Source organism: Stegostoma tigrinum, chromosome 29 (assembly GCF_030684315.1).
Source record: "Stegostoma tigrinum isolate sSteTig4 chromosome 29, sSteTig4.hap1, whole genome shotgun sequence".
In the NCBI taxonomy this organism is placed as follows: Eukaryota; Metazoa; Chordata; class Chondrichthyes; order Orectolobiformes; family Stegostomatidae; genus Stegostoma; species Stegostoma tigrinum.
The window spans coordinates 15,683,646-15,709,902 of NC_081382.1; the positions used below are offsets into that span (position 1 = coordinate 15,683,646).

The 26,257-nt window shown below is 40.9% G+C and overlaps 1 protein-coding gene across 3 annotated transcripts in view; it reads right to left on the minus strand.

The window, feature by feature from the left end:
- The window catches only part of LOC125465534 (pappalysin-1-like), a 316,341-nt gene that overhangs the window by 219,305 nt on the left and 70,779 nt on the right, over positions 1 to 26,257 (minus strand). For all 3 annotated transcript variants that reach the window (XM_048559167.2, XM_048559166.2, XM_048559165.2), the window contains exon 8: positions 369 to 497. In XM_048559167.2, coding sequence (XP_048415124.2) covers positions 369 to 497 — 129 coding nt within the window. The remainder of the gene's footprint in view (positions 1 to 368; positions 498 to 26,257) is intronic.

The following is a 26,257-nucleotide window of genomic DNA, read 5'->3' on the forward strand; positions in this document are numbered from 1 at the left end:
TTGAACCCAGGTCTCCAGCACTGTAAGGCAGCAGTGCTAACCACTGAGCCACCGTGCCATTTGAGACACCAGGTTCCAACAAGATATGAACTCAGATCGCTGGATTCAGAGTCCAGAGTGCTCACCATTACATGTGAAATGGGCAAATAACAACTGTATCATCTCCATCATTGACCCATCTGCAATTTCCTTGCACAAATCAAGCATTAAACCTGGGACCTTTTGACTCATAACTTCATTGGATCCACTTGTCCATCAAGGGAAACCATCAAAATTGTTATGTTTGGAAATTAAAGTGCAATAATTAGGTATTTGAATGTTTTAAAATAAGTTCACCCAGAGTTTAGCCCACATAGAGGTAAACTTACTTCTGGATCAATCCATCTCCACAGTAAGCAGCTCCATGTACATGTTTCAGTTCTGGGGAAGGTTCACTTTCATCAGAGCTCGTGACAACTGCCACTTGATACGTGTACAAAGTTCCAGGTTTTACATCCCTGAGGACATAAGCAAAGAACACAATAAATGGAACTTATCTTTTTTTTATGTGATTACTGGTTTCCCTACCTATCAATGGAACTTCCCTGAGGCATTTGGCAGACAACTGCAAATGCTGTCCCGATCTGATGTCCAAAACTCCCACATTTGACATGTTACTTTGTAATGTTATTTCCAAGCAGCTCCATTTCAAGAGGTGGGTATTACTGTTTGTGATCCACACATTGTTTCTTCATATTCTACACAAGTACCACTTTAGACAAGCAAAGAACTGCAAATCCATATCCTCACACAAACATCTTCTATTGGCATTCTGTAAAATGCATACAGCGTACACACAACAACGCTGGTTGAACATTTTTAGACTGAGCGTGAACTCAAAAAACGTTATGAATTGCTGAACAAAATTTACAGGATTGTCGTTTTCTTGTTTTACATATATGTACATTTTTAAAAATTTTAATTATTGCTTTGACTTGAAGGAATCCACATCTAAATTATCCCCAACAGAACAAAAATTGGAGGTATTGGCAGGGTTAATAAGTATATGTGAAACAAAGATAACTCTGCTGTCTCTACTGATGTTCATTTGAAGCTGAAGATGCTGCGCGGAGGATCAAAATGTGAATTCAGTACACAGGTACATTGTGGGCATCAAACTGTATGTTTTTCAATTAAACTTGACACCACCAAGGGGAAAGAAATTCAACCCAACATCTTTTGAAAGTCTGGTCATTTGTTGAGGTGAAAAAATAAGTTATGAACTTGAGTTAATTTTCCAAAGAGCAACTCTAGTGAGCAGCTGGCCTCTGGAATCTGGGCACAGCTTTGAGTTAAACCAAATATTTATCCGCTGCCCTTTGCTTTAATAGGTTTATTATTAGAGAGCAGAGGTTGGTAAATCAACTCAATTACCACGTCACACAATCGTTTTTCAGTTGATATTTCGATGAGGACAGGATGGACATGCAAGACTCAGAGCTTAGCTTCATAAAATATTGATCAAAATTTCATAGCCAGGATCACTTTCTTTTATTCATTCATAGGATGAGTGTAACACTGGCTAGGCCAGAATTTATTGCCCATTCCAGGGGGTAGTTAAATGTCAACCACAATGCTGTGGGTCTGGAGTCACATGCAGTCCGATGTCCAACATTCTACACTGTCGGTTAAATAAAACTTCCTTTTCTGTGTATTTTCAAAGCAACAATAGTTCTTCAGCATTTTCAGAAACCCTTTTTTGCTATGGTTTTAACTTCACAGGTATGGTTAGTAAACACGAGGAGAGACAGCATGTTAACTCGTACATTTAATGAAATGGTGAATTGTATCACATGGATATCTTGCAAAAACACTTTTCAACAAAAGCTTCAATAAAAGTTGAAGTTGACAGTGTTTGCTACAACATAAGCTTGCTGCAGCAGTTAAATATGGTGGTAGAGCAATGTTCTCTGAGGCCGGATGGTTCCTGGAACTCAGCCTGACCTGAAAATTCTGCTTCTCACCACCACACACATGCACAAATAATGCATTTTTGAAACAGCGACTTGTTATGATCTTGGAATTCACTGCCTGTAAGGGTGTTGAAAGCAGATTCAATAATTACTTTCCAATGAGTGTTGGATGTACACTTGAAAAAGGATGTATTTGCACATGGGGAAAAAAGGCAGAGGAGTGGGACAAAGTAACCAGTGCTTATTGTGACAGGTGGAATGATTAGCTTCCGAGATGTGTGAATCAATGGCTTATGAATGGGCAATCTGCCTCTGGGACTGTTCCATTCATTTTGCCACTCATTAGGTGCCACTTCAGGACAGTGGTCAGATGTGGAGGCCATTGAATTTCTACTACAGAATCAGAGAGATGTAAAACACAGAAACAGACCCTGCAGTCCAATTCATCCATAATATCCAAAATAAATCTAGTCCCATTTGCCAGCATTTGGTTCATATCTCTGTAAACCTTTCCCAGTCATGATGCCTTTTAATTGTTGTAATTGTACAAGCCTCCAAGACTTTCTCCGGGAGCACATTCCATACACGTACCACCCTCTGCATGAAAAAGTTGCCCCCTCAGTCCCTTGTACATCTTTCCCCTCTCACGTTAAATCTATGCCCTCTGGTTTTGGATTCCCCCACCTCAGGGAAAAGACCTTTTCTGTTTAACCTCATGATTTTGATGCCTTTGATGCTCCGGGGAAAACAGCCCCAGCCCATTCAGCCTCTCCCTACAGCTCAAACCCTCCACCCCTGGCAACATCCTTGTAAATCTTTCCTGAACCCTTCCAAATTTCACAAATTCCTTCCTATAGCAGGGAGACCAGAATTGCACACAGTATTCAAATAACTGCCAAACGAATGCCCTGCACAGCTGGAACATCTTCTCTCAACTCTTTTACTCAATGCCCTGACAAATAAAGGCATACATACCAAACGCCTTCTTCACTATCCTATCTACCTGGGACTCCACTTTCAAGGAACTACGAACCTGCACTTCAAGGTTTCTTTGTTCAGCAACACTCCCCACAACCTTACTATTAAGTGTCAAAGTCCTACTCTGATTTGCCTCTCCAAAATGCAGCACCTCACATTTATCTAAATTAAACTCCACCTGTCACTCCTCGGTCCATTGGCCCATCTGATCAAGATTCCGTTGTCCTCTGAGGTAACCTTTTTTGCTGTCCACTACACCTCCAATTTTGATGTCATCTGCAAACTTACTAACCATACCTCCTATGTTCATACCCAAATCATTTACAGAAATGAAGGAAAGCAATGGGCCCTGCACTGATCCTTATGGTACACCACTGGTCACAGACCTCTGGTCTGAAAAGCAATTGTCCACCACTACCATCTGTCTTCTGTCTTTGAGCCAGTTCTGTATCCAAATGGCTAGGTCTCCCTGTAGTCCAGGTGATCTAGCCTTGCTAACCAGTCTACCATGAAGAACCTTGTTGAATGTTTTACTGAAGTCCATACAGATCACTTCCACCATTCTGTCCTCATCAATCTTCTTTGTTACTTAGTAAATGCAAAATGTATTATTTAATACTTTGTATCACAGAAACAGAAGTAGAAAAGAAATTGACGTTGGCATGAAATATTAAACCTATCAACGACATAGGGATAGTGCACGAAAATACTATTAAGGTCAAAGATCAGCTGTAACTTGGTTGAAATATCCTCTTCTTGTTTCCTAATTTGCTATACGTGTAGAACCAGACTGGTAAACAGGACAGTGTTGCCACTTTAATAGAGTTCTCACTAGTCTGAGGACGGACAGTTGAAATTGATCCTTAAATGTAGCTGAGTGGAAGAATAAAGTGTAAGCTCAGTAGAATTCCCTGTCACTAATCCAGGCAGTCAGCAAAGACACAAATGCTGCAAGCAGGCCAGTGTAATGAACTTCAATATCTTTGGAAAGAGTTAACGGCTGTAACGAAAGCTTGTGATCCACTGAACATCCATACATTTCTGGCACTTTGCTCTTCTCCCTAAAGATATCATTTGAACCCCCCATTATGTTGTAGCTTGATAGCTCCAGCCCATGATATTAATCGGGATTTTACAGCTTTATGTTATGCACATTAAAATCCTGTTAGCTACTTTTCAGACACAATCACAGGTTAATTCTGAGTTGCACCATCCTTTAAGTGTTGGTTGTAATAAAGCAGCTCTTATAGTAACTGTGATGCAAGAATAATTTATCAAGTGCAATTCTTCCATACTTAATAATCACACTAAATATTGCACTTTTAAAGTGCTTATTTAATGCCAGTATTTACTGAAAAATCCTTGGGTTCAATTTTAACTCTGCCTCTCAACTGGAATAGAAGAAGCAGGTGACAGAAACAATGGTACCTAGTGTGTGTGCCCGTAACATTGCCTTTCTCATGTGTTACATTTTCAGTTGGTGTTGGGCAATTATTATTTAAATTTCAGAATAGAATAGTATCATTTTCACTCTGGTGCTACTTTGACTGACTGCTCCACCAGTGTTGTCCAACACCAAAGCTCTTTTGGTGAAGGTTGGTGGCAGACAGAAATGTGATCAGAAAGAACCATCCACAATACAAAAGTTTTGACATTATTTCAGGCTTTCTTTTGGGTGTAGAAAGTGTGGGTATCTGTCTCCCACTCTCCATAGCGAAACATGAGGCCTCTACTACCTCCCCCCCCTCAACACCGACTATGATCACCAGTCAACAAATCAGGAACCATTCTCTCTACCCAAAATCCCTGTCCCATCCATCAGACAGTGCTTGGCAACCATCACCTAGATGAGTTCAGAGATAATGGGAACTGCAGATGCTGGAGAATTCCAAGATAATAAAATGTGAGGCTGGATGAACACAGCAGGCCAAGCAGCATCTCAGGAGCACAAAAGCTGACCCTAGCGGGCCTAGACCCTTCATCAGAGAGGGGGATGGGGAGAGGGAACTGGAATAAATAGGGAGAGAGGGGGAGGCGGATCGAAGATGGAGAGTAAAGAAGATAGGTGGAGAGAGTGTAGGTGGGGAGGTAGGGAGGGGATAGGTCAGTCCAGGGAAGACGGACAGGTCAAGGAGGTGGGATGAGGTTAGTAGGTAGATGGGGGTGCGGCTTGGGGTGGGAGGAAGGGATGGGTGAGAGGAAGAACCGGTTAGGGAGGCAGAGACAGGTTGGATTGGTTTTGGGATGCAGTGGGTGGGGGGGAAGAGCTGGGCTGGTTGTGTAGTCCACTCCCCCTCCCCCTCTCTCCCTATTTATTCCAGTTCCCTCTCCCCATCCCCCTCTCTGATGAAGGGTCTAGGCCCGAAACGTCAGCTTTTGTGCTCCTGAGATGCTGCTTGGCCTGCTGTGTTCATTCAGCCTCACATTTTATTAACCTAGATGAGTTCAACAGGTTAAAATCTTCAAATCCTCATACTTGCGGGGTGTGAGCTGTGGGAACAAGCTGTAAGTTTTGCCATCCAATTTTGCCCCCACCGCATAGGCCTGGCATCTCGTGCAAAAGGTGCATAAACCATTTGTAGTGCTTATTTACATGCATAAACTGGGCTAAATTGTATCTGCAGCAATCCTTGGTCTGATCAAACTCACCATTGGCTGCAAATGCATTGTCTGAGTTTCTGAAAAGACATATTTCCTGTTTGCCATCTAGATACTCGAGACAACGTAGGCCCCACTTTGGGCCCCAACACTACTGATTGCAAAAAGTAATTCTGTAGATTATTTATCCATCTTTTCAGCTACTGAAAGATGCTTCCAGTTGACTAAGTAATGGAGAGGAGCCGATGCCAAGAAATGCAGACAAGCTAATGACCTGCTCACCTGCCCTTTTCACTGAATGGCTGGCTAAATGTGGAACAATAAACAGCTACCGTACGAGTGAAAAGGATGGATAAAAATGCGGCGAGCAGTAAATATTTTTGCAGACTTGGAGGATTTTTATAGTATTGAGAAACAAGTATGCTTTCCATCAGCAGTCAGGCTAGTAAAGAAAATTATTCTGGACAGTGACCAGGAAAAGGTTTCCATGTTGTGCCTTTTTTTAAGTTTCATTTCTCTTGCCTAAAAGTGTTGCATTTTTCCGGCTGTAAGTTCCTTCGTCTCAGTGATATGTGACTCTAGATAATGAGTGTCTCCATTTGAGTTTCTAGATAGTGAATGTCTATAGCTCATTGGGCCATGGCCAATATTGTACACAGACACGAACCAACAGCATGGAGGTATACTTTTCAGCAAGGCTGGCTTGGATAGCGTCAGGGAGCTGAGAGAATGGTGACTGGCATATGGTCAGAGTTCCACGGGCAATCCCAGTCTAGTTTGGAGAAAGGATGTCTCAGGGAATTCAATGTTTTCTGTTCTTCAACTCAGCAGCATGGGACTTTCTTGCAGGAATTGAAGTGCCACTTCAATCATGATCAGCACACACTGAGACACCATGCTCCAGATCGTCTGGCATTGCATACTCATCCATGAACCATTCGAGTTGTTTGTTTGCTGAGCTTTGTCAATATTCCAGATTACTTACAAGCAGCTACTTACTTACTGTGTTTTAACATTTTAAATGCTCAGCTCAAATATCACCCCTTCAGTTACCTCTTTGAATTGTTTTATTTTTGAACATCAGAATCATACAGCCTGTACTGACAGCCAATTAGATGATCATTAATCTCCGCCTGAACTCCATCTCCGAGCACTGTTTCATACCATTACATCAGAAAACCCCATCCCCAATATTGTTACTTCAGAAAACCTGATCAATCTCAGTTTTTAAATTTTCTATTGAACTAGTTCTTGGCAGGAAAGACAGCTCCAGATTTTGTGTTGCTGAGACAGCGTGCCTGTATCTTTCAGGCTGTTTAGTTTAACAATCTGCTGTTGATTCAGGCTGATAGGAAGTTTTTTCAATGAGAGATGTCCAGTTTCTGAATGTGTTTTAACACAGGGGTATTTTGTTCAGGCAGTGAGCTTTTTATTTAATGTCCTGCATTGAAATCAGGAGGGATATATCAGATTCTGCACAGTAAACAGCCCAAGAGTGTTTTGGAGCTTGAGCGAAATCATAGTAGTGTGGAATGTGCTATTCTTTAAACTGCCAAAGCAGTAAATGCAATGTGCCATGGATTACAACGCACTGTAACAATGACAATGTATTGAGAAACTTGAAACAAAATCTTGTTTTAAAGTGAGTTTTGTTGTAATAAATGTAAAATAACAGATGGCTGGCAGCAAGTTACAGTGGATTAATTCAATCAAGCTGTTCTGAATACGTCATAAACTGTATAAGAGTGAAGTTTGGTCATTTCATAAACATCAGTAGATCCCCGAGATTGAATTAGTGTCTCAAACTCCCTGCCAGACACTTGTTATTCTTTATAGTATATACTGTGTCGAGTTTATTTAAGCTTGTAGTTTACTATTTTTAGGCAGGCAGCAAGAGAAGTGATTGTGAAGGTGGTAAGATGTAGGTGAAAGTGTAAAGCTATCTTCAAACAACTATGAACACATCATCGAAAAGGGGTGATATAACTTCACAGAGGTCAGAATCTCATCACCAAGTCACCCTTTATTTACACAGGGGGAGTCCCTGACACTGATCCAGCTTCCTCAGAGTAAGCTCTCAGCGTCAACAGGATGTCCTGTTCTTATCCGTCAGCCAGGGCTCCCCGTTTGGACCAGATTAACAGCCGCAATTAGGGAACTCATATTCTATGAGGTCTATTTGGCTGACCTCATTTCAATCACTTCAAAGGGCTTGCATTTGTATTCCTGTAAACGTGTAAGTAAATCTCATTCGTAAGAGTGGACCTTTGACATCCGAACATACTGGGATAAAGCTCACGTCAGGAAATGGTTGTGGAATGAGTGTGTCTGAATTTGGATGCAGGTTGGCAAAACGGAAAACTGTGATGCATTCCAACAGCAGAAGCTAGGTCAGTAATTTCCACTGCCAGTGAAGAGCCTGATCAAAGAGGTCACACTTCAGCTGTGCTTTCCACAATTTATTTGGGTATTGCTGGCATTTATTGCTCATTTGTAATTCCACTGGAAAAGACAGAGGTGAACTACCTTTTTGAACAAGTGCAGTCCATTTACTATGACAACACCTATAATGTTTTTAGGAAGGAAGTTTCAGGATTTTAACACAGTCTCCATGAAGAAACAGCAATATAATTCCAAGTCAGGATGGTTTGTGGCTTAAGAGAAGGAATTGATAGTAGTATAATTCCCAAGCAAAGGCTTTCCTTGTCCTTCTACTTAGTGAAGATTGTGAGTTTGGAATGTGCTGTTAGGGGATCCTCGGTAGGTTATTGTGGTGCAACTTGTAAAGAGTACACACTGCTGCCACTGTACATTGTTGGTGAATGGCGTTCCAAAACAGCTCACTGCTTGGTACTGGACGGTATCAAGTTTCTTGAATGATTTTAGAACTGTACCCATTCAGGCAAGCGGAGAATATTCTCTCACATTCTGAAGTGCACCTTGTAGATAGTGAACAGATTTTAAGAAACAGGAGATGAATTATTCACCACTGAATTTTTCACCCTTGACATGCTCTGTAGTATTTAAACAACTGGTCTAGTTCAATTTCTGGTCAGTGGTAACCCCGATGATATTGACAGCAATGGTTTCAGTGATAGTAATACCATTTAATGTCAACAGCGATGATTACACTAGCTCTTGGTCGAGATGGTGATTGCCTGACACTTCATGGAATGAATGTTGCTTGCCATTTATTGGTCCAAGTCTCGAGGTTGTCTATATTTTGCCCAATATGGATATGGACTGCTCAGTATCTGGACTGCTGAGAATGGTGCTGAACACTGTGCAATCATCACCAAACATCCCCACTTCTAATGTGATGATAAAGGGGAGGTCATTGATGAAGTAGCTGAAAATGTTCACAGCGAGATACCATCCTGATGAACTCCGACAGTGATGCCCTCGTTTCAAGATAATTGATCTCCGACAACCACATCTATTGGCAATTGTGCTAGTATGACTCCACTAGGTATGACATTGGAGAGTTTTCCATTTGATTCCCTTTGACTCCGGTTTTTCTATGGATCCTTGATCCCAAATTCAGTCCAATTCTACCTTCATGTCAAGGGTAATCACTCTCACCTCTCCTCTGAAATTCAGTTCTTTAGTCCATATCTGGGTGTTAATGATCTGACCAGGAGCCAAGTGAATGTGAGGTGAGCAGGTTATTCTTTTGCAGGTATAAGATGACAGTACTGTCAAAGATTACCTCGATCACTTCACTAATGGTTGAGAGGAGACTGATAGGGTGGTAATTAGCCTTAGTTTTGTCCTTCCTTTTATATACAGGACACAGCTGCAGTATGTTCCACATTGTTGGCTAGATGCCAGAATGCACATATGCTAGAGCAGCTTGGCTAGTTCAAGCACACAGGTTCTTCAGTGCTAATGTCATAGAATCATAGCATAAGGCCATTCGGTCCAGTGTATCTGCCCAGTCAAAAATAACTACCTAACTATTCTAATCCCATATGGAGTCATAGATCTTTCATGTGAGGATGTTGACAGGGGTTTTAGAGTTTCCAATGCCATCAAATGTTTGTTGCTATCAAATAGCATCAATCTGTTTGGTTGAAGAATGGCATATATGATAGTGGAGCCCTCAGGAAGGGGCTGAGGTGGATTATCTATCTCCTTCTTCTAGCTGAACGTGGATCTTGTACTTCAGCCTTGTCTGGTGCATTGATGCCTTAGACTCCCCTAACCTTGCAGTTGGGGACATTTGTCAAGACTCCTCCACCAGTGAGTCGTTTACTTATCTGCCTTTATTCAGGACTAGATGTTGCAAGAATGCAAAACTTAACTCTGATCAATCGATTTGTTGCTTTACCAGTTGATACCTCATGTTTAGGTTATGCATGGTGCACCTCCTGGCATGTCTCCATCACTCTTAATTGAATCAGGGTTGATCTCAGCTTGAACATAAGAGTATACAGGGGATGTGCAGGCCACAAAGCCACAGACTATGGTTCAGTACAGTCCTGCCGCAGCTGATGGCACACATTGTTTCATGGATGCCCCATTTTGAATTGTTAAATCAGTTTTACTTCTGTTCTGTTTAACATGATGAAAGTGCCACACAACATGATGGAGGATGCTCACAATGTGAAGGCAAGACTTTGTCTCCAGAACAATTGCATGGTGATCATCTTTCACCAATGTTGCCAAATTGCCTTTGCAACAAGTGAATTTATGAGAACAATATCAAGTATATTTTTCCTCTTGTTGATTTTCTCATGACCTGCCACACATCTAGTCTAGCATCGATATCCTTTAGGACATGGCCAGCTTTCTCATTAATGGTGCGACCAAGCCACTCTTGGCGAGGGAAATGAAACTTCCCCATTCAAAGTACATTTTGAACCCTTGCCACTGTCAGTGTGTCCTCCAATTATTGCTCAATGCTCATCAGCTGAGGTGGGGTCAGGAGGTAATAATCAGCAAGAGTTTTCCTTGCCAATGTCTGATCTGATGCCATAAAATTCCATGGAATCGAAAGTTAATGTTGAGGGCAACTCCATCCCAACTATATGTCACTATGCTACCACTTTGGCTGATGCTACAGGATATACCCAAGGACGGAGTCTGGACATTGTCTGTAAGGTATGAATCTGTGACTATGACTGTGTCAGGATATTGCCTGACTAAGCTGTAGGAGAGCTCTCCTGATTTTGGCACAAGTCACCCCCTGGTGTTGATAAGAAGGACATTGCAGGTGTGAGAAACCCAAGTTCCCTTTTATTGCTTCCTGCACTTAAATCAATGCCAATGTTCTGTCTAATTTCATTCCTCTGTACTTCATTTCAGTTTGATACAACTAGGCAGCTTGCTAGGCCATTTCATTGCTATGGGTCTGGAGTCACAGGTAGGTCAGGCCAGCAAGATTTCCTATAGCACATGAATGAACCAATGGATTTTTATGACGATTGACAATTAACAATTACGTGGTTAAACTTAATTCCAGATTTTATTCAAACAAATTTCAGCATCTAATTTAGTGATGTTCAAACTCAAGTTATTAGCCCACTGGCATTATAATTATGCCTTCCCATTTCATATTTCAGTTAGACTTTTATGTAAATGAATGTAAGATATGAACAGAAAAACACAGGGCAGATAAAGACAAACTATTGCCACTGTTTGAGGATTCTAGAACTATAGGGCATAGTCTAAAATTTAGGGCTGGACCATTTAGGAGAGACGTTAGGAAGCATCTGTACACACAGAGGATTGTAGATGTTTGGAACTGTCCTGCACAAATGGATACTGGGTCAGTTGTTAATTTTAAATCTAAAATAGAATTTTTTTTTGTTAAGCAATGGTTCAAGTTAGAGATATGGATTTCGGCCATAGATTAGCCTTGATCTAATTGACCAGCAGAACAGGCTCGAGGGGCTGAATGGCCTACTCCTGTTCCTGGATTCCTAAATATTAGTCACTTTGCCAAGAATGATTTGGTTATGTTCAGTAAAGTGATCCATATGAGCGGATGGGGTATGTTTAAATCACATTCAGATTTACCTTGCGCACCTCATGAGTCGAGGACACCTCTAGGTAGCTTCCTAGAAATAAGTGCTGGACTCTGAGCCTTTACATAGAACCTGGAGGTGGTGCTGAGCTGATGGGAAGTGATTAGGAGAGAGCACAAGAAATAATTGGAATGGAGCCAAGTTGGAGCCAGCAACCTGTAGAGCTCTCAATACTCTTGTTCTACACCAGCAAAATTTTCTAACAATTTTGTTTTTGCTTGTGATCTCCAGGGTTTTCTTTAATGCCACTCGACAGACTGCATGTTGGCTATGTTTTCCTGAACATTGCTAGCCTAGCTGGGGCTGCCATTATGGTGAACCAAATTATTAAAGGGCTCTTCAAGTGGGTGTTAAGCCTCCTGTTCACATGTGTATTATTGTTTAACTCCAGTTTCATTGCTGCCTTTACCAGTAAAGTTGGCCATGAAACAGAAGACATTCATGCTGTTGAGACCTGCTTTTTTGGCTGCTTAGGCACCAATACATACCAGAAAAATGGGTGCAGTGCCAACCAAATTCTTGACTTCTAATTCCAAAGATTCAACTAATACACACTTAAATTCATTCTTGCCTCAGATCAGTGCATCTGATACAACTGCAGCCTCAGAAAGATGAGGAAGAGGTGTTAACTCTGCATCTGTTTTCAATTCAAATTAGTTCTGCATCTGCTTCCATCCCAGGGTGCCACATGCTTGTTCACCCAGGACCATCTATTACTGACATAAACATTTTGAGTGATTAACGCTGTCAGCTCTTAAGAATAGGACTGCATTATTCTAATGGAGAGGCCCCTTTAATCTAAATCCCGGCATACACATATACTCTTCTTATGCTGCTGATTGCCCTGGGATACCCATGGAAACACTCACTGAACGTTTACTGGAATGTCCTGGGTTGCTTCTACAAAATTGCAGCTGGAATTTTTGGAACATTTCAGAGTACTGAGAGCTTCAGGTTTCCTGAGGAGCACCTGACCTCAATTTGGAGGATGGAGAGGCCAGCAAACTGATTTTTGCTGAATGAGCAAAAATATAACACATTTGTCCGGTGTTTCGACCAATGCATTAAAAAATCAAGCATTTACAAATGCATTTAGAATTCTCATCCTAATGTTATAAAATTTCCATTACCTTCCTTTATCACTCCTTCACTTTTTGCCATTCATTTTAGTATATTGTATTTTAATCTGTCTAGATGAGAGGCACTGTGCATTCCTCAACCAGTTTATCTTCACAATAAGCTCAAATCAGATTTCTTTTTATTCACTAATGGGATGCGGGCTTCACTGGTTGCTCCAGTATTTTGTCTATCCCTAATTACCCTTGAGAAGGTGGTGGTGAGCTGCCTTCGTCTACAGCTGCTGTTTATTTGTGTAGGCGCATTCCAATGCTGTTAGAGTGGGAGTTTATGCTTTATTGTTAAACATTTCCAACAATATATAAGCATAAACAATATAGCAAAGAGAAAGTAAATGGACACAAGAAGTGAGGAATAGGAATACTATCAAAGACATTGACTTGAAATGGAACTCTACCTTGAAACTTGACAATGGAGGACATTAGTCTTTTCCCTCTTTGGAAGTTGAGTTAGAGTCCTACACGACCTAGTGAATGTCTCTGTTCTGTCTTTACAGTCACAAACGTCCAGTGGAAAACTATTTTAGGCCATCTTGATACATCTACGTGCAACTCCTTGTCCTGTGCAGACTGAGCCTCTGCTGATGCATCGTGACCAAGTGCAAGGAAATGTGTTGTGTTGGTTTTCCTCCAGATGTTCATCTTTGTTTATAATTCTCTTCAATGTGGAGGAATATTTGTGCAACATTTCTGCAACATTTTCCAGCATTAGGGTTCCTTATTACCATCCCCAATTTCTGCCCCCACAGAAGCTTTGTTCCTTTCAGCTCTACTATTAGTCACACCATCAGTATCTGTACTTCCAGCTGTTTTCGCTCTAGACTATGAAATTCCTACCATTAACACCTTGGCCTCTCCTCTTTAAGATCTTTCTTTAACCCACCTCTCGCAGGTTGTCCTTTCTAAGAAAGCAAGAACTACAGATGCTGAAGTCAGAGTCAATACAGTGTGGAGGTGGAGAAACACAGCAGGTTAGGCAGCATCAGAGGAGCAGGAAAGTTGATGTTTTTGGGTCAGGACCCTTTATCAGGAGTTGGGCATCCATGGTGGATGCTTCACAGTAGGGTTTCAGTCACTCGGAGACAGCAAGAACTGCAGGTTTTGGAGTCAGAGTCAATACATTGTGGAGCTGCATGAACACAGCAGGTCAGGCAGCATCAGAGGAGCAGGGAAGTTGATGTTTCGAGTCAGAACCCTTCGTCAGGGCCAAGTGCAAGGAAATGTGCAACAGTCATGATGAAAGTGCCGACTTTCCTGCTCCTCTGATGTCTGACCTCCTGTGTTCCTCGTCCTTTCTAATGCCATCTCTGTTGATCTGACATTTGTGGAACAGCTTGGAATTTGTTTCCTATTACATAACTACCAATTGTATTTATTGCTATCTTTTTCTTCTTCCTCTCATCTCCCGAATGCGATGTACCAAAGACTCGACTCAATCTTTCGTGTGAAAGATTAGTGTCAATCATAGCATAGGGGATTTCCCCACACAATCTACACTAGAATTTGACAGCACATAATGATTGAGCCATATTCATTGTTATGAATGCTTTGTTAAGAACCATATTGTACATTACTGTTAAACCACACCTTATAATTGTTACGCGCTTGAAAGCTATGTTTTGTCCATTAGCTATAAATGAGGTAAGAATTATTTCTAGTTTACTTCCAACAAAATTATGAGGTATTTCAATAGTAGTAAATACTGAGAAGGCTATGAAATCTATTATGAGCGAGATATCATATGACATTAACAAATCTTGATGGTAAAGCTTAAACATTCTTGATCTTCCAGCTAATTCTACTGAAGACGGTGACTCATGCTGAAGTACAATTGTGAGAACTTCACCTCAATCATCATTCTGCATGCAGACTTCAGACAATTTTGTCAGAAGCTTACATGTTCAATGGGCACATCACAGCTGAGTCAGATCCTGACACCCTCAAAGTAAGGCCACCCATCATATTCAACCACACCCTGAAATCTATCACAACTTAAACAAAAATGCAAATTAGAACTTCTACCTCTCTTTCCTCCTTGAAAGCCATCCACAAATACCGCCTCAAAAGCCATGCCCATCCCTTCTCCTGGAAGTTGTAAGTGATTGTCTGTTTCAGGGAGTGAAAGATCCAATGTGTTACTCTAGCCTTTAACAAAGGGAGTAGATTTTCCTCTCTGTTTGGGCTAGATCTGACCTAATCAAAGGCCTGCTCCACTATCCCGACCAATCATCAAACAAAGAGAAGATACCTTCTTGCTTATTCATGCGTAATCAAGACATAGAATCACAGAATCTTTACGGTGTGAAAGCAGGCCATTCGGTCCATCGAGTTCACATTGCCCCTCTGAACAGCATCCCACTCAATCCCTGTAACCTTGCATTTCCCACGGCTAACATACCAAGCTTTCACATCTTTGGACGGTGGGAGGAAATTGGAGCACCCAGTGGAAACCCACACAGGCACAGGGTGAATTATCAAACACCTGAGGCTGGAATTGAACTCAGTCCCTGGCACTAAGAGGCAGCAGTGCTAACTATTGAGCCACTGTGCTGTCCACTTCCTTCCCAATAACGCACTCATCTTTTTTTTCATTATTATGTCTTCAGAAAGTTGGTTAAAAAGCTTTTGTCTAAGATAATTTGACATCATTGGTTACACCATCTTCCTCCCCTCCATTGCTGCACAGCTGCTTGGAACTGCATTTGTTTGGTTCCATTCTCATTCATCTAATCTTCAAGTTCTACGCCATGTAGCTTAAACAAATTCTACCACTTCTTGAATGTCACTGGTCATTATCTGACGTTTCCTTACTTACTGCCTTAATGGGATTAGCTCCGACAAGTGGTTCAAGTTGGAGGCCACCCACCATTCTCACAAGACAATTAATGATGTGGACAAAATAAACCTTCACACAATGTCACCAGTACTTCAATAACAATTACTTTAAAAATAACTGTGCTCTCACTTGGCTTCTATTAGCTTTTGTTGTTCAATAGCTCTGCTTGTTTGCTCTGGCTCCCGGATACCTGGATAAATTTTGCAAAATGACATTCATCTTCTGCGATCTCAATGACAACATCTCATCCTCACTTTGGCAGATTGTTCGATATTGTTTATTGATTAGAATAATGTGATGCAGAAGGGGGGCATTTTCTTCACAAAACACACCAGAAACTTGCCATGATTCACAAGTGACCTGCAACTTATCACGGGTCAAACACAAAAGGTACTACAAAGGCAGAGAAGACTGGAAAGTTCCTGTATTTCTCCTACGGGGTAAATAATAATTGAGACAAATCTGTGTCGTTAAAATTCCTACTTTTTTTGTTTATCCAGTAATGGATAAAGGTTTGTGAAGTTTTACAGGACACTTGATAGTGGCTCTGAAAGGGGGAAAGAATCAAACGATCTACCTTCAGGACAGAGGTCATAAGTATTTTGTATCCATGCTGCCTTTTCCTTGTCATAACGTGGCACATCAAAGAATGTGTTTTTTATTAGTTCTGACCTTCGTTTCACCTTTCAGTTTATATAGGTGAAAATTTACGAAGAAGCACAGCAGGCTCAAGGGCCAGTAAAAAAAACTCGCCACAGCTTCCTAATATGAATTCATAAAATGCGGGCTCATCAAGTCAATCTGCCCGTTCGGAGGCACAGTTGTCCAGCAGTTTCGGGTTTAATGTTGATCATACGTACCTGGGATGGGAAAAACTGGCACCAAATGGAAACGACATCAACTGACTGATTTTGGACAAACAACGTTGATTAAATTTCTGGTTGTGACTTTACAAAGGTTTTATTTACACTAACTTTTCTCCCTTTTGTCACAATTTTCTTGCAGTAGACTATGCGAGGGTAAAACAGCACACTGAATATATTACTGGAACTAGTAATGAAACCTTGGGCTAATTATACATGAGTACAAATCTCTCCACTCACTGGGAAATTTAAATGCAGTGGATTAAGTCAGTCTTAAATAAATATTTGTAATGGTAACAGTGACCATGAAACTCGAGGATTCTCATTAAAAGAAAAACCTCTGGCACACCTATCATGGCATAGTATCTCAGTGGTTAGAACTACTACCTCACAGTACCAGGGACCCAGGTTCAATTCCACCCTCAGGTGGGTTTCCTTCTGTTTCCTCCCACAGTCCAAAGATGTGTAGGTTAGGTGGATTGGCTAAGCTAAATTGCCCAAAATGTTCAGGGGTCTGTACAGTAGGGGGTTGGGATGCTCCAAGGGTCAGTGTGGACTTGTTGGCGGAAAGGGCCTCTTTCCACATTGTATGCATTCTATGATCTTCTGTGGAGGGAAATCTGTCATCCATACTTTGTCTGACCCATATGTGTCTCCAGATTTCAGCTAAATTGTTGACTCAGAATTGTTTTTAGTTTGCAGGGTGAGTGACTCAGTTGTATAAAACTTTTCTGAACAAGGGCCACTGGACCCAAAACGTTAACTCTGTTTTTTTCCTTCACAGATGCTGCCAGACCTGCTAAGCTTTTCCAGAAACTTTGTTTTTGTTCCTGATTTACAGCATCTGCAGTTCTTTCAGTTTTTATGAAGAATGAATGAAAGGCTGGCACAGTGATTAGCACCGCTGCCTCACAGCGCCAGGGACCTGTGTTCGATTCCAGTCTCTGGCGACTGCCTGTGTGGAGTACGCACATTCTCCCTGTGTCTATGTGGGTTTCTGCTGGGTGCTCTGGTTTTCTCCCACAGTCCAAAGACGAGGTGGATTGGCTATGCTAAATTGCCCTGTAGTGTCCAGGGATATGCCAGCTAGGTGGATTAGCCCTGGGAAATGCAGAGTTATAGATACAGAATGTGGAAAGTGGTGGTGTTCGAGCGGGATGACTTTGAAGTATCGGTGCAGATTCAATGAAAGGGCTGAATGGTAGAGATTCTATGACTACCTAGCATTGACCAAGGTAGCAAAAATGATAAATCTACTCACCCCATTATGTCCTTTAAAGTTCTCTGCCTAACATCCGGGGATTGATTGTGTCAAAATTGCAGGAGTTTTCCCACAGATTATTCACATAACAACTTCCTGCCAACTGTCAGTTCAAGTCCCTCCATCACCATCCCTAGCTATGTCCTGTAACACAGATAGGACAAACCCAGTAGAGGGTAGCAACCAAGCATAATTCAGTCAAGAGGGAGAGGCCCTATGGGCCAGTCAATATTGACTCTGTTTGCATGAATTCTCACATCATCAGGTCAAACACTAGCAAGAAACCCCCTGTTGATTATCATCAACCACTTTTTATCTGTCGATGAATCAGTACCCCTCCGTGTTGAGAGCAATCTTAAGATGTACCAAGGCAAGCTCACAGAATGTACTCTGGAGGAGAGACTTCAATATCTCTCACTAACACTGGTTTGGTAGTCCTACTACCATTCAGGCTGGCTATGTCCTGAAAGGTACATTTATCAAACTGGGCTGGGGCTACGTAGTGAAAGAACTACCTCTTGAAAGTAAAAGCACCCCACTTCAACTGATCCTCAACAGTCTTTTTGTGGATGCAAATGTTGGTGGCTGTATCAGTAGGAGTGACGAGCACCCAGTCATTGCAGAAGCACTCTCCTGACTTCATACTGGTGGCACTATTACAATGTCAAATGGAGTAGATTCAGAACAGGTCTAGCAGCTTAAAATTTGGCATCCATGAGGTGCTGTGAGCCATCAACAACAGCATAAATGTATTCCACCTGAATCTGTAATCCAATGACCCAGCATATTCCTCACTCTACCTTGACCATTACCATTAGCATTACCATTACCATTGAGCCAAGGAATGATCCCAGGTTCAATGAAGAGTACCAGGGATGCCTAGAGCAGTTACCAAACATACCTAAAAATGCAGTGACAGCCAGGTGAAGGTCGAGAGTCAGAGGGTCATACAACACGGAAACAGACTCTACGGTCTAACTTGTACACACTGACCCAGCTTCCAAAACTAAATGAGTCCCACTTGCCTGCATTTGACACTTATCTGTCCAAATCTTTCCTATTTATCAACCTGCCCAAATGTCTTTTAAATGTAACTGTACCTGCATCTACCACTTCCTTGTCTGTTCATTCTATATAAGTTGCCCCTCAGGTTGCTTTTAAATCTTTCTCACCTCACTTAAAAGTATACCCTCTCATTTCGACCTCCACTATCCATGCACATCTGTTGCTGAATGCTGCATGCTGCAGACATGGCTGAACAATCCTAAAAGCAACAGTTGAAGTCACAACTCTGAGCTCCTACCACAACTGGTTGTCAATGATCATGAACAATTAAACAACTAACAGGAGAAGGCTCAACAAGCATCCCATCCTCAATAATGGAGGAGCTCAGCACTACGATGCAAGTCACAAGGCTGAAGGTCTTGCATACATCTTCAGGCAAAAAGAGGTGGATTATCCCTCTCAACTTCTCCTGATATCATCACCATCACACATGCCAGTACTTAGTACATTCAGTTAAATCCCGGTGATTTTAAGAATCAGCTAAGTGAGCTGGATGTAGCAAAGACAATGGATCCTAACAACATGCTAGCTATAGAGCTAAAGGCCTATGCTTCAAAACAAGCTACGTCCACTATGTTGCTTTTGAGATAGAGCAAATTATTGTCAAAGATTTCAGGTTTTGTATCTTATTTTTCAGTGAAGACTATTCATTGCTTTTCTATCCAAGCATCATTAGACTTCTGACCTGAATTAAACTGATTTTGTATAGATTTTATTTCTGTTCACTTTAGTTTGAGAACATCCTTATTTAAGTAGTACAGAAGGCTTCCTGTTGCGACTATATGTAACTTTAATTTGAGTTATAGTCAGAGACTTCTATTCAGCATTTCACAAGCACCCACACCATAATGTGATTCACATCAGACCATGCTATTCTTTTTTTTGGAAAGCTACAATGAAACATATTCCCTAAATGCCTCTTTATTTGGCTAGCTGATAAAGGAAATTATACCCTTAACATAATATGTGCAGCCTACTTACCATTCAGATTATAACCTGCTTTGTTTATATATACAAAATACAGTCTGACCTTCAATTTTGGCATGCTTTTCATCATTCTGAAGTAGTTCTGTGGATCTTTCATGATGCAGACATAGGCTAGGGCAAGGGTTATCAAACATCAAATTAACTTGAAGCATGTTTGACTAAAACCGGTGAGTTTGAAGTAAAAGTGTGAAAGGAAAGAAAGGGCCATGAAAGCTTGTCCGTAATTGAATACCATTTCATATACTTTATTTCTCATAAGTTTCCCACTTTCGCTGATTATCTATAACCTCTGGAGCAGCCAGTCAGCTTTACTCATTGCAATCAGAACAATTTTGGATCTGCATTGATGTTCTAACTTGTTCTGCAACTTAAGTAGATGAGCGCACAGCAGGAAATTGTATCGAGAGCCAAAAAAAAATTCGAAATGGGATAGCAAAATTGAATTTGATTCATCAGCCAAATTGGTTTAGAATTCATTTACTCAGAAATATTGTAGAATTCAGTGTCAGAAAAAAAACACTAAGTATTGCAGCTCAATCATAAGTACGACAAAATGAATAAAATGCTAAATGAGAGAGGAAATGTTTCTTCACCAAATGTCCTTCTGTCGTGGAGATATAAATGGACATGGATAGCTTAGCACAGTGAAAACAGCTAGGTCTAACGTCCTCCCTGACATATAGATGAAATCATAAAGTGCAGTTCAACTGTGCTCACTCTCTGAAAGAATATTTCACTCACTGCCATTCTGCCCAGAACCCTACACATTCTCCTTTGGTGGATAACACAGCAATTTCCTTTGGATGTTACAACTGAGTCTGTCTCCACCAAATTTTCATGCAGTGCATTCCAGACCCTAACCACGCACAGTGTGAAAGTTAGAGATCTCAATCTGGGATCTTGAGGCTCTTGCTTACACTCTACCTATGGTTCAGTAATCCCTGAGTCTATCCCTGGTACCTTGTCTGATATTGATCTGCATTGGAGCTATCTTTACAAGTTCTTGTGAGGCCTGGCATGTATGAAGTGCTGCAATACATGGTATGAGGTATGAGCACAGATATCTGGCCTATTCCTGTCTTAGATGGTGTGTCTTGAAATGGCCATTTCCTTCAGGACCCCTAATGTCATTGGGGAAGGTAAAGACTGCCAATGTGACTGTCATTGGCTGGAGTTGACCTTTCCCATCTTACAAAACTGATCTTCACTATTTGGCATTTTCAATTTTTTGTTTTCTTCTGTAATGAGCATTTGAACAATATTTTCCAAGAATATATCCCAGGTGAACAGTTCTGGTCGTTGACAGACTGAGATTGAGTAGAAATTTGATTAGTTTTGTTTATTTTTCTTTCTCACACTTTATAAACCTTCTGTTTCTATAGTTTATTGGCATACGATAATTATGCAATCTCTTTATTGCCTTTACTCATCAAGCTTCTTGAGAAGTCAATATTTTCATATCCTAATTGTTTGGAGTTTGTATCTCTTGTTTAACACTGGCGAAATAAGCTATTTACAAAGTTGCAATGCCTTATGAAAATAAGAGATGCCACCATCCGAAAACTTAACAGGGAAACAACTCTGAAACATTCATAAGGTTTTAGACTGACCTTTGCCCAGAAAAAACCAAAAATCAAACAACTGGGAGACAGGTTTGCTTCTGAATTCACCTTCTGAATTCGCCCAACAGTAGTTTCATGCTGTGAATGTATTTTAATTCAGCAAATGCCTAAAAATGCTCTTGTTGGTCTTGGAGGAAGACTTGTATCCTAACTTTACAACAAAAGCAGAAGAGTCATAACTGTTCTGTCCTCTTCTGGTGCTGGGTAACTTATGTCTGATGGATTCTTGTTCAGACCATCCAGTTAAAATTGAGTCAGGTTCCAAAGATGCCAGGGTAAGGAAAGGCCTTGGGTGGAATCTTATGCTGCCCCCATGGCAGGTTGGCGCCAGGGACCCCACCTTGCTTTCCTACTTCCTCCCTGATTAAGTCTATGGTAAGTAAGTAAGTTGGTCAATTTTATTTGACCTCTCTGTCGGATCCCACCAGGCCGGTTGTGTTAAAATCGCCACCGAAATGCTCTTACAAATATGAAATGAAATTTTGCCAGGAAATTAAGTGTTTAGTATATTTGGCTTGAAGCCATTCCTACTCAACCATTTGTGTTTTGAAACCTGCTCATAGTTGCTCACAAAAATGACTTATTGGAACATTGCCAATAGCCTGACCTACAGTGTGCATTGGACGCCACATTGTTTCCTGTTCCACTGTAATTTATGTTGCTAGTTTGTGTATTACATAAATTGCTGTCATATACCTTTCAGGAGAAACAAAGATAATCCCTGATTTTAATCTTGTATGATGAAGCATATATGCTCAAACAGCCAAGAAATCTCTAAGCACCAATTAGAACTTCCTCTGACTAGCTCTGCTGTAAAAATTTACTGTTACTTCCCAGATATCATTTCAAGATTAAATCCAAAGAATCTTTCAAAGACTTTGTCACAGAGTGAATCTTATGTTGACTAGCACAGGGCCAACATGCATCAGCAGGAACGGAACACGCTTACTCTAGATGTCAGCAAAAACAGCTACTGCTGGAGGAGCAAGAAACTGGTTTACAACAACAACAAGTTATGTTTATGATTCAGTATAAAGTGTTGGAATTCTTCCGACACTTCAGCAGGTTTATTGAATGATTATGAGTCACTCAATACCAGAAGATCTTGGATTTATTCCTCTGTGTTGCTTTGTATGGTCTCATCACAGCAGTGGGACCAATTACACCAAATGTTGTCATTGGCCTTCACAATCATCATCTCATTCACTGTTTGCGATGATAAATTTTCATCTCCATAAGAATGGAAAATCAGATGACATTTTCAACACGTGGGCAACCACTCCACCACTTTACATCTTGAGCACTGAAGGAGCCATGTCTCCCCCTTGAGGTAGGAGGAAGAAACCATCCCAAGTCACTGCTTGGGAATCTCCAATGGAAGTAGTGCACTTGTGAATGTCAGGTGGGGCTGGGATAATACCTCGATCTGCTAGGCCAGCATTTGTTGCCCCTCCCTAATTGTCCTGAAAAAGATGATAGTGATCTGTCTTCTTGAATTGTTGCATTTGTGGCAGAATTGTTGGAATGTAGATAGACCCAACATACTACGAAGAATAGACATCCAGGACTTTGACTTGGAGACAATGAAGGAATGGCACTACAGTTCTAAATGAGGATGGTATGTGCCTTGAAGGATTCCTAACATCTGACTTGCTCTTGTAGTCACGGTATTCCTGGTCCAACTCCATTTCTAGTCAATGGTGGCCACCAGGATGTTAATAATTGGGGATTCAGCAATGGCAACATTTTTGAATGTCAAGGATAGTGGTTAGATTCTCTTTTATTGGAGATATCATTGCCTGGAAATCGAGTGGCAAAATATTACTTGCCACTTATCAGCTCAAGCCAGGATGTAGTCTAGATCTTGCTGCATATTGATATGGGCTGCTTCAGTGTCCGAGGTGTCACAAAAATTGCTGAACATTACGCAGTCATTATTGAACATCCCAACTATTGATTTTATGATGGAGGGAAAGTCACTGATGATGCAGCTGACGATAGTTGGTGTTAGACCAGAGATGTTTTACCTCGTAATAACCATGACCATTTTCCTTTGTTAATAGGTATAACTCCAAACAAGGAATCCAGTGCATACATGTACTCCCATAATCCATCAAAGTGTGAATATTTTTAAGCCTTGAGAACAACTAATATGGTAAAACATAATTCAAATTTTATCACAAATGTTGAGCCAAAATCATTATTATGACAATAGTCATTTCGAATATCATTACTTCAAATAAAAAATCTCAATATTATGTTTTGCATGGAATGGCCCTCACTCATAGGTGCTTCCCATGTACAGTTTGTCTGAGATTTAAAAGTGTTCAGCAAGATTAAGTGTTCATGAAAATAGCAATAGTGGAAAATGATAGAAAGTTGTAACTTTCACTTTGTTAAAATATGAAGATTCAGTACATAAAGTCAGGCCACAGTTTTTCTCCAGGGTGAATCACAATAAATGGGCTTAATTGCGGCTTGTAGCCTATTAACATTATCGCTCATGGCTTACGATATTGGTCAAATGCTTGAAACATCCTCTTAGAACAATTAGACTAATCTTATTTTCTATTAAAAAGACTTTGCTGTTTGCAGTTTGCAGACACATTTTAAACCATCAATATCCAATTATCTATCCACGTATCTTTAGTCATTCTATCCAATTGTATATAGTTATTGATCTGTCAACTGACATTCATCCATATGGATAGGAATGTCCTCTTAACTTCAACAGACATTCAGTGGAAACAGATTGTAAACTGACCATTTTACCTACAAGTTTCTGTGTTCAAGACTAACATTCCAAGGCAAACATTGGCATGGCAAGGTGGCACAATGGTTAGCACTGCTGCCTCACAGTGCCAGGGACCTGGATTCAATTCCACCCTTGCATGATTGTCTGTGTGGAGTTTGCACATTCTTCCTGGGTCTGCAGGGGTTTTCTCCGGGTGCTCCAGTTTCCTTCCACAGTCCAAAGATGTGCAGTTTGGGTGGATTGATCATGCTGAATTACCCATTGTGTCCAGGGATGGGCAGGCTAGGTGAATTAGCCTATCTCTGTAACTTTGCATTTGCCATGGCAAATCCACCTTTTCACTTCTCCGACAATAAGGGCCAACATCATCCCCTTGAAAATGTGGATCACTTCCCATACGTCGGCAGCCCTCTCTCCTCCAAGGCTAACATCGATGCAGAAATACAACACTGTCTCCGCTGTGCCAGTGGAGCCTGTGCCCAACTCATAAGAAGGATGTTTGAAGACCATGACCTAAAGGCCCAGAATGAACTTCTGATCTACTATGCCAATGTTCTTCCCACACTGCTATATTGAGTTGAAATGTGGACAACCTGCATTCAGCACCTTAAAGCACTGGAACAACACCACCAGAGACCCCTGTGAAAAATTCTGCAGTTCACTTGAGAAAACGAATGCACCAACAGCAACATCTGGGAGGAAGCCAACATAGCCAGCTTCACCACCAGCATAATTCAAAAGCAACTCCGATGGACCCGCCAATGTCCAACTCATGCTTCCCAAAACAGATCATGTACTTCAAACTGCAGGAAGATCAATGTCTTCCTGGTGACCAAAAAAAGACACTTCAAAGATAACATCTAGACCAATCTCAACAATTTTAACATCAATATTAACAACTAGGAGGATATGGTTACAAACCAGAATCACTGGAGAAACATCATCCACCAGGGAGATATATACTATGAAAATGATCTCCACTGCGCCACTGAAGAGAAGTGACAAATGCACAAAGAGACATGGGACATCAGGAAGGCTCAGACACCACAACTTCCGACTACCATTCCCACCCACCAAAGCCCACACTCCAGTAGAATCTATGGATCCCAGATTAACTGCTTCAGCCATCTGAAGACCTACAAATAGATGTCCTTATGGATGACAATCATACTCAATCTGAAGGATTACTGATAGTGTCTTTGAGGGAGATTTGATAGAGGTGTAAAAGTTGAACTGGTTTGGATTAGACCATTCTTGTCAGTTGACAGTGCAAAGTCGAGATTTGGGGCAAGAAATGTGGGGAAATGCAGGGACAACGTTTTGTTTTATGGAAATGGAAAAGGTCAATGATTTTGAAAGGAAACTGGATGCGTGCTGGCAGAAGTTAACCTGAAGGATTACAGGGGATTGTGACTGATTTGATTAGTCAACAGGGAACTTGCTTATATGCAATAAATGTCTCTCTCTCCGTCACTCTCTCCCACTCTGTCTCTCTCCATGATTAATTCCTTGGTCTGCTACTTCAACTGCAAAGTTATTCTGAATATGTTAATATGCTCAAACTGCTCAGTACCTTTTCATTTCACAATTCTGGACTGGAATAAATGTATTCATCTACTGGTTCCACAATTTAAAAATCTTGAAAATGGCTTAACCATGTTGTATTAATAAGACTGAGGGAAAGCTTGGACATTAAGGTCTGGTGTAACAGTCATCAGCTGGCATTATCTTATTTCCCTAAATCTACCTGACAGTTAATATTTTAGGTGAAAACATAACATTAGGAACAGGACAGAACTGAAATGTTATCTTGTATTTCCTCTTCAGTGGTTAGTTGGCCTAATATGAATGATCAGCATTTGCTGTTCTTATTTCAAAACCATGGTACTTTCTCTTACCCGTGCGCTGCTGTTGTTTCATTTTGTTATTATATTCCATTCTTAGCAAGTTAGCTAAAATCAATTCTTCAGGTTTAACATTTGTTTTAAGTGTTAGGATTGGGAATATTTAAGAAGATGCAAGCAAGACATTTTCTTCTATTCAAGGAAAGCTTGGAACAAGTTGTCCTCTTGTTGCTGTTTGCCAAATAGAGTGCGTGCAAATATGTGTCAACGTCTTGAATGTGATGCTTCAATTTATGCAAAGTTGAAGTTACTTTATTCTAACTGTTGCCTT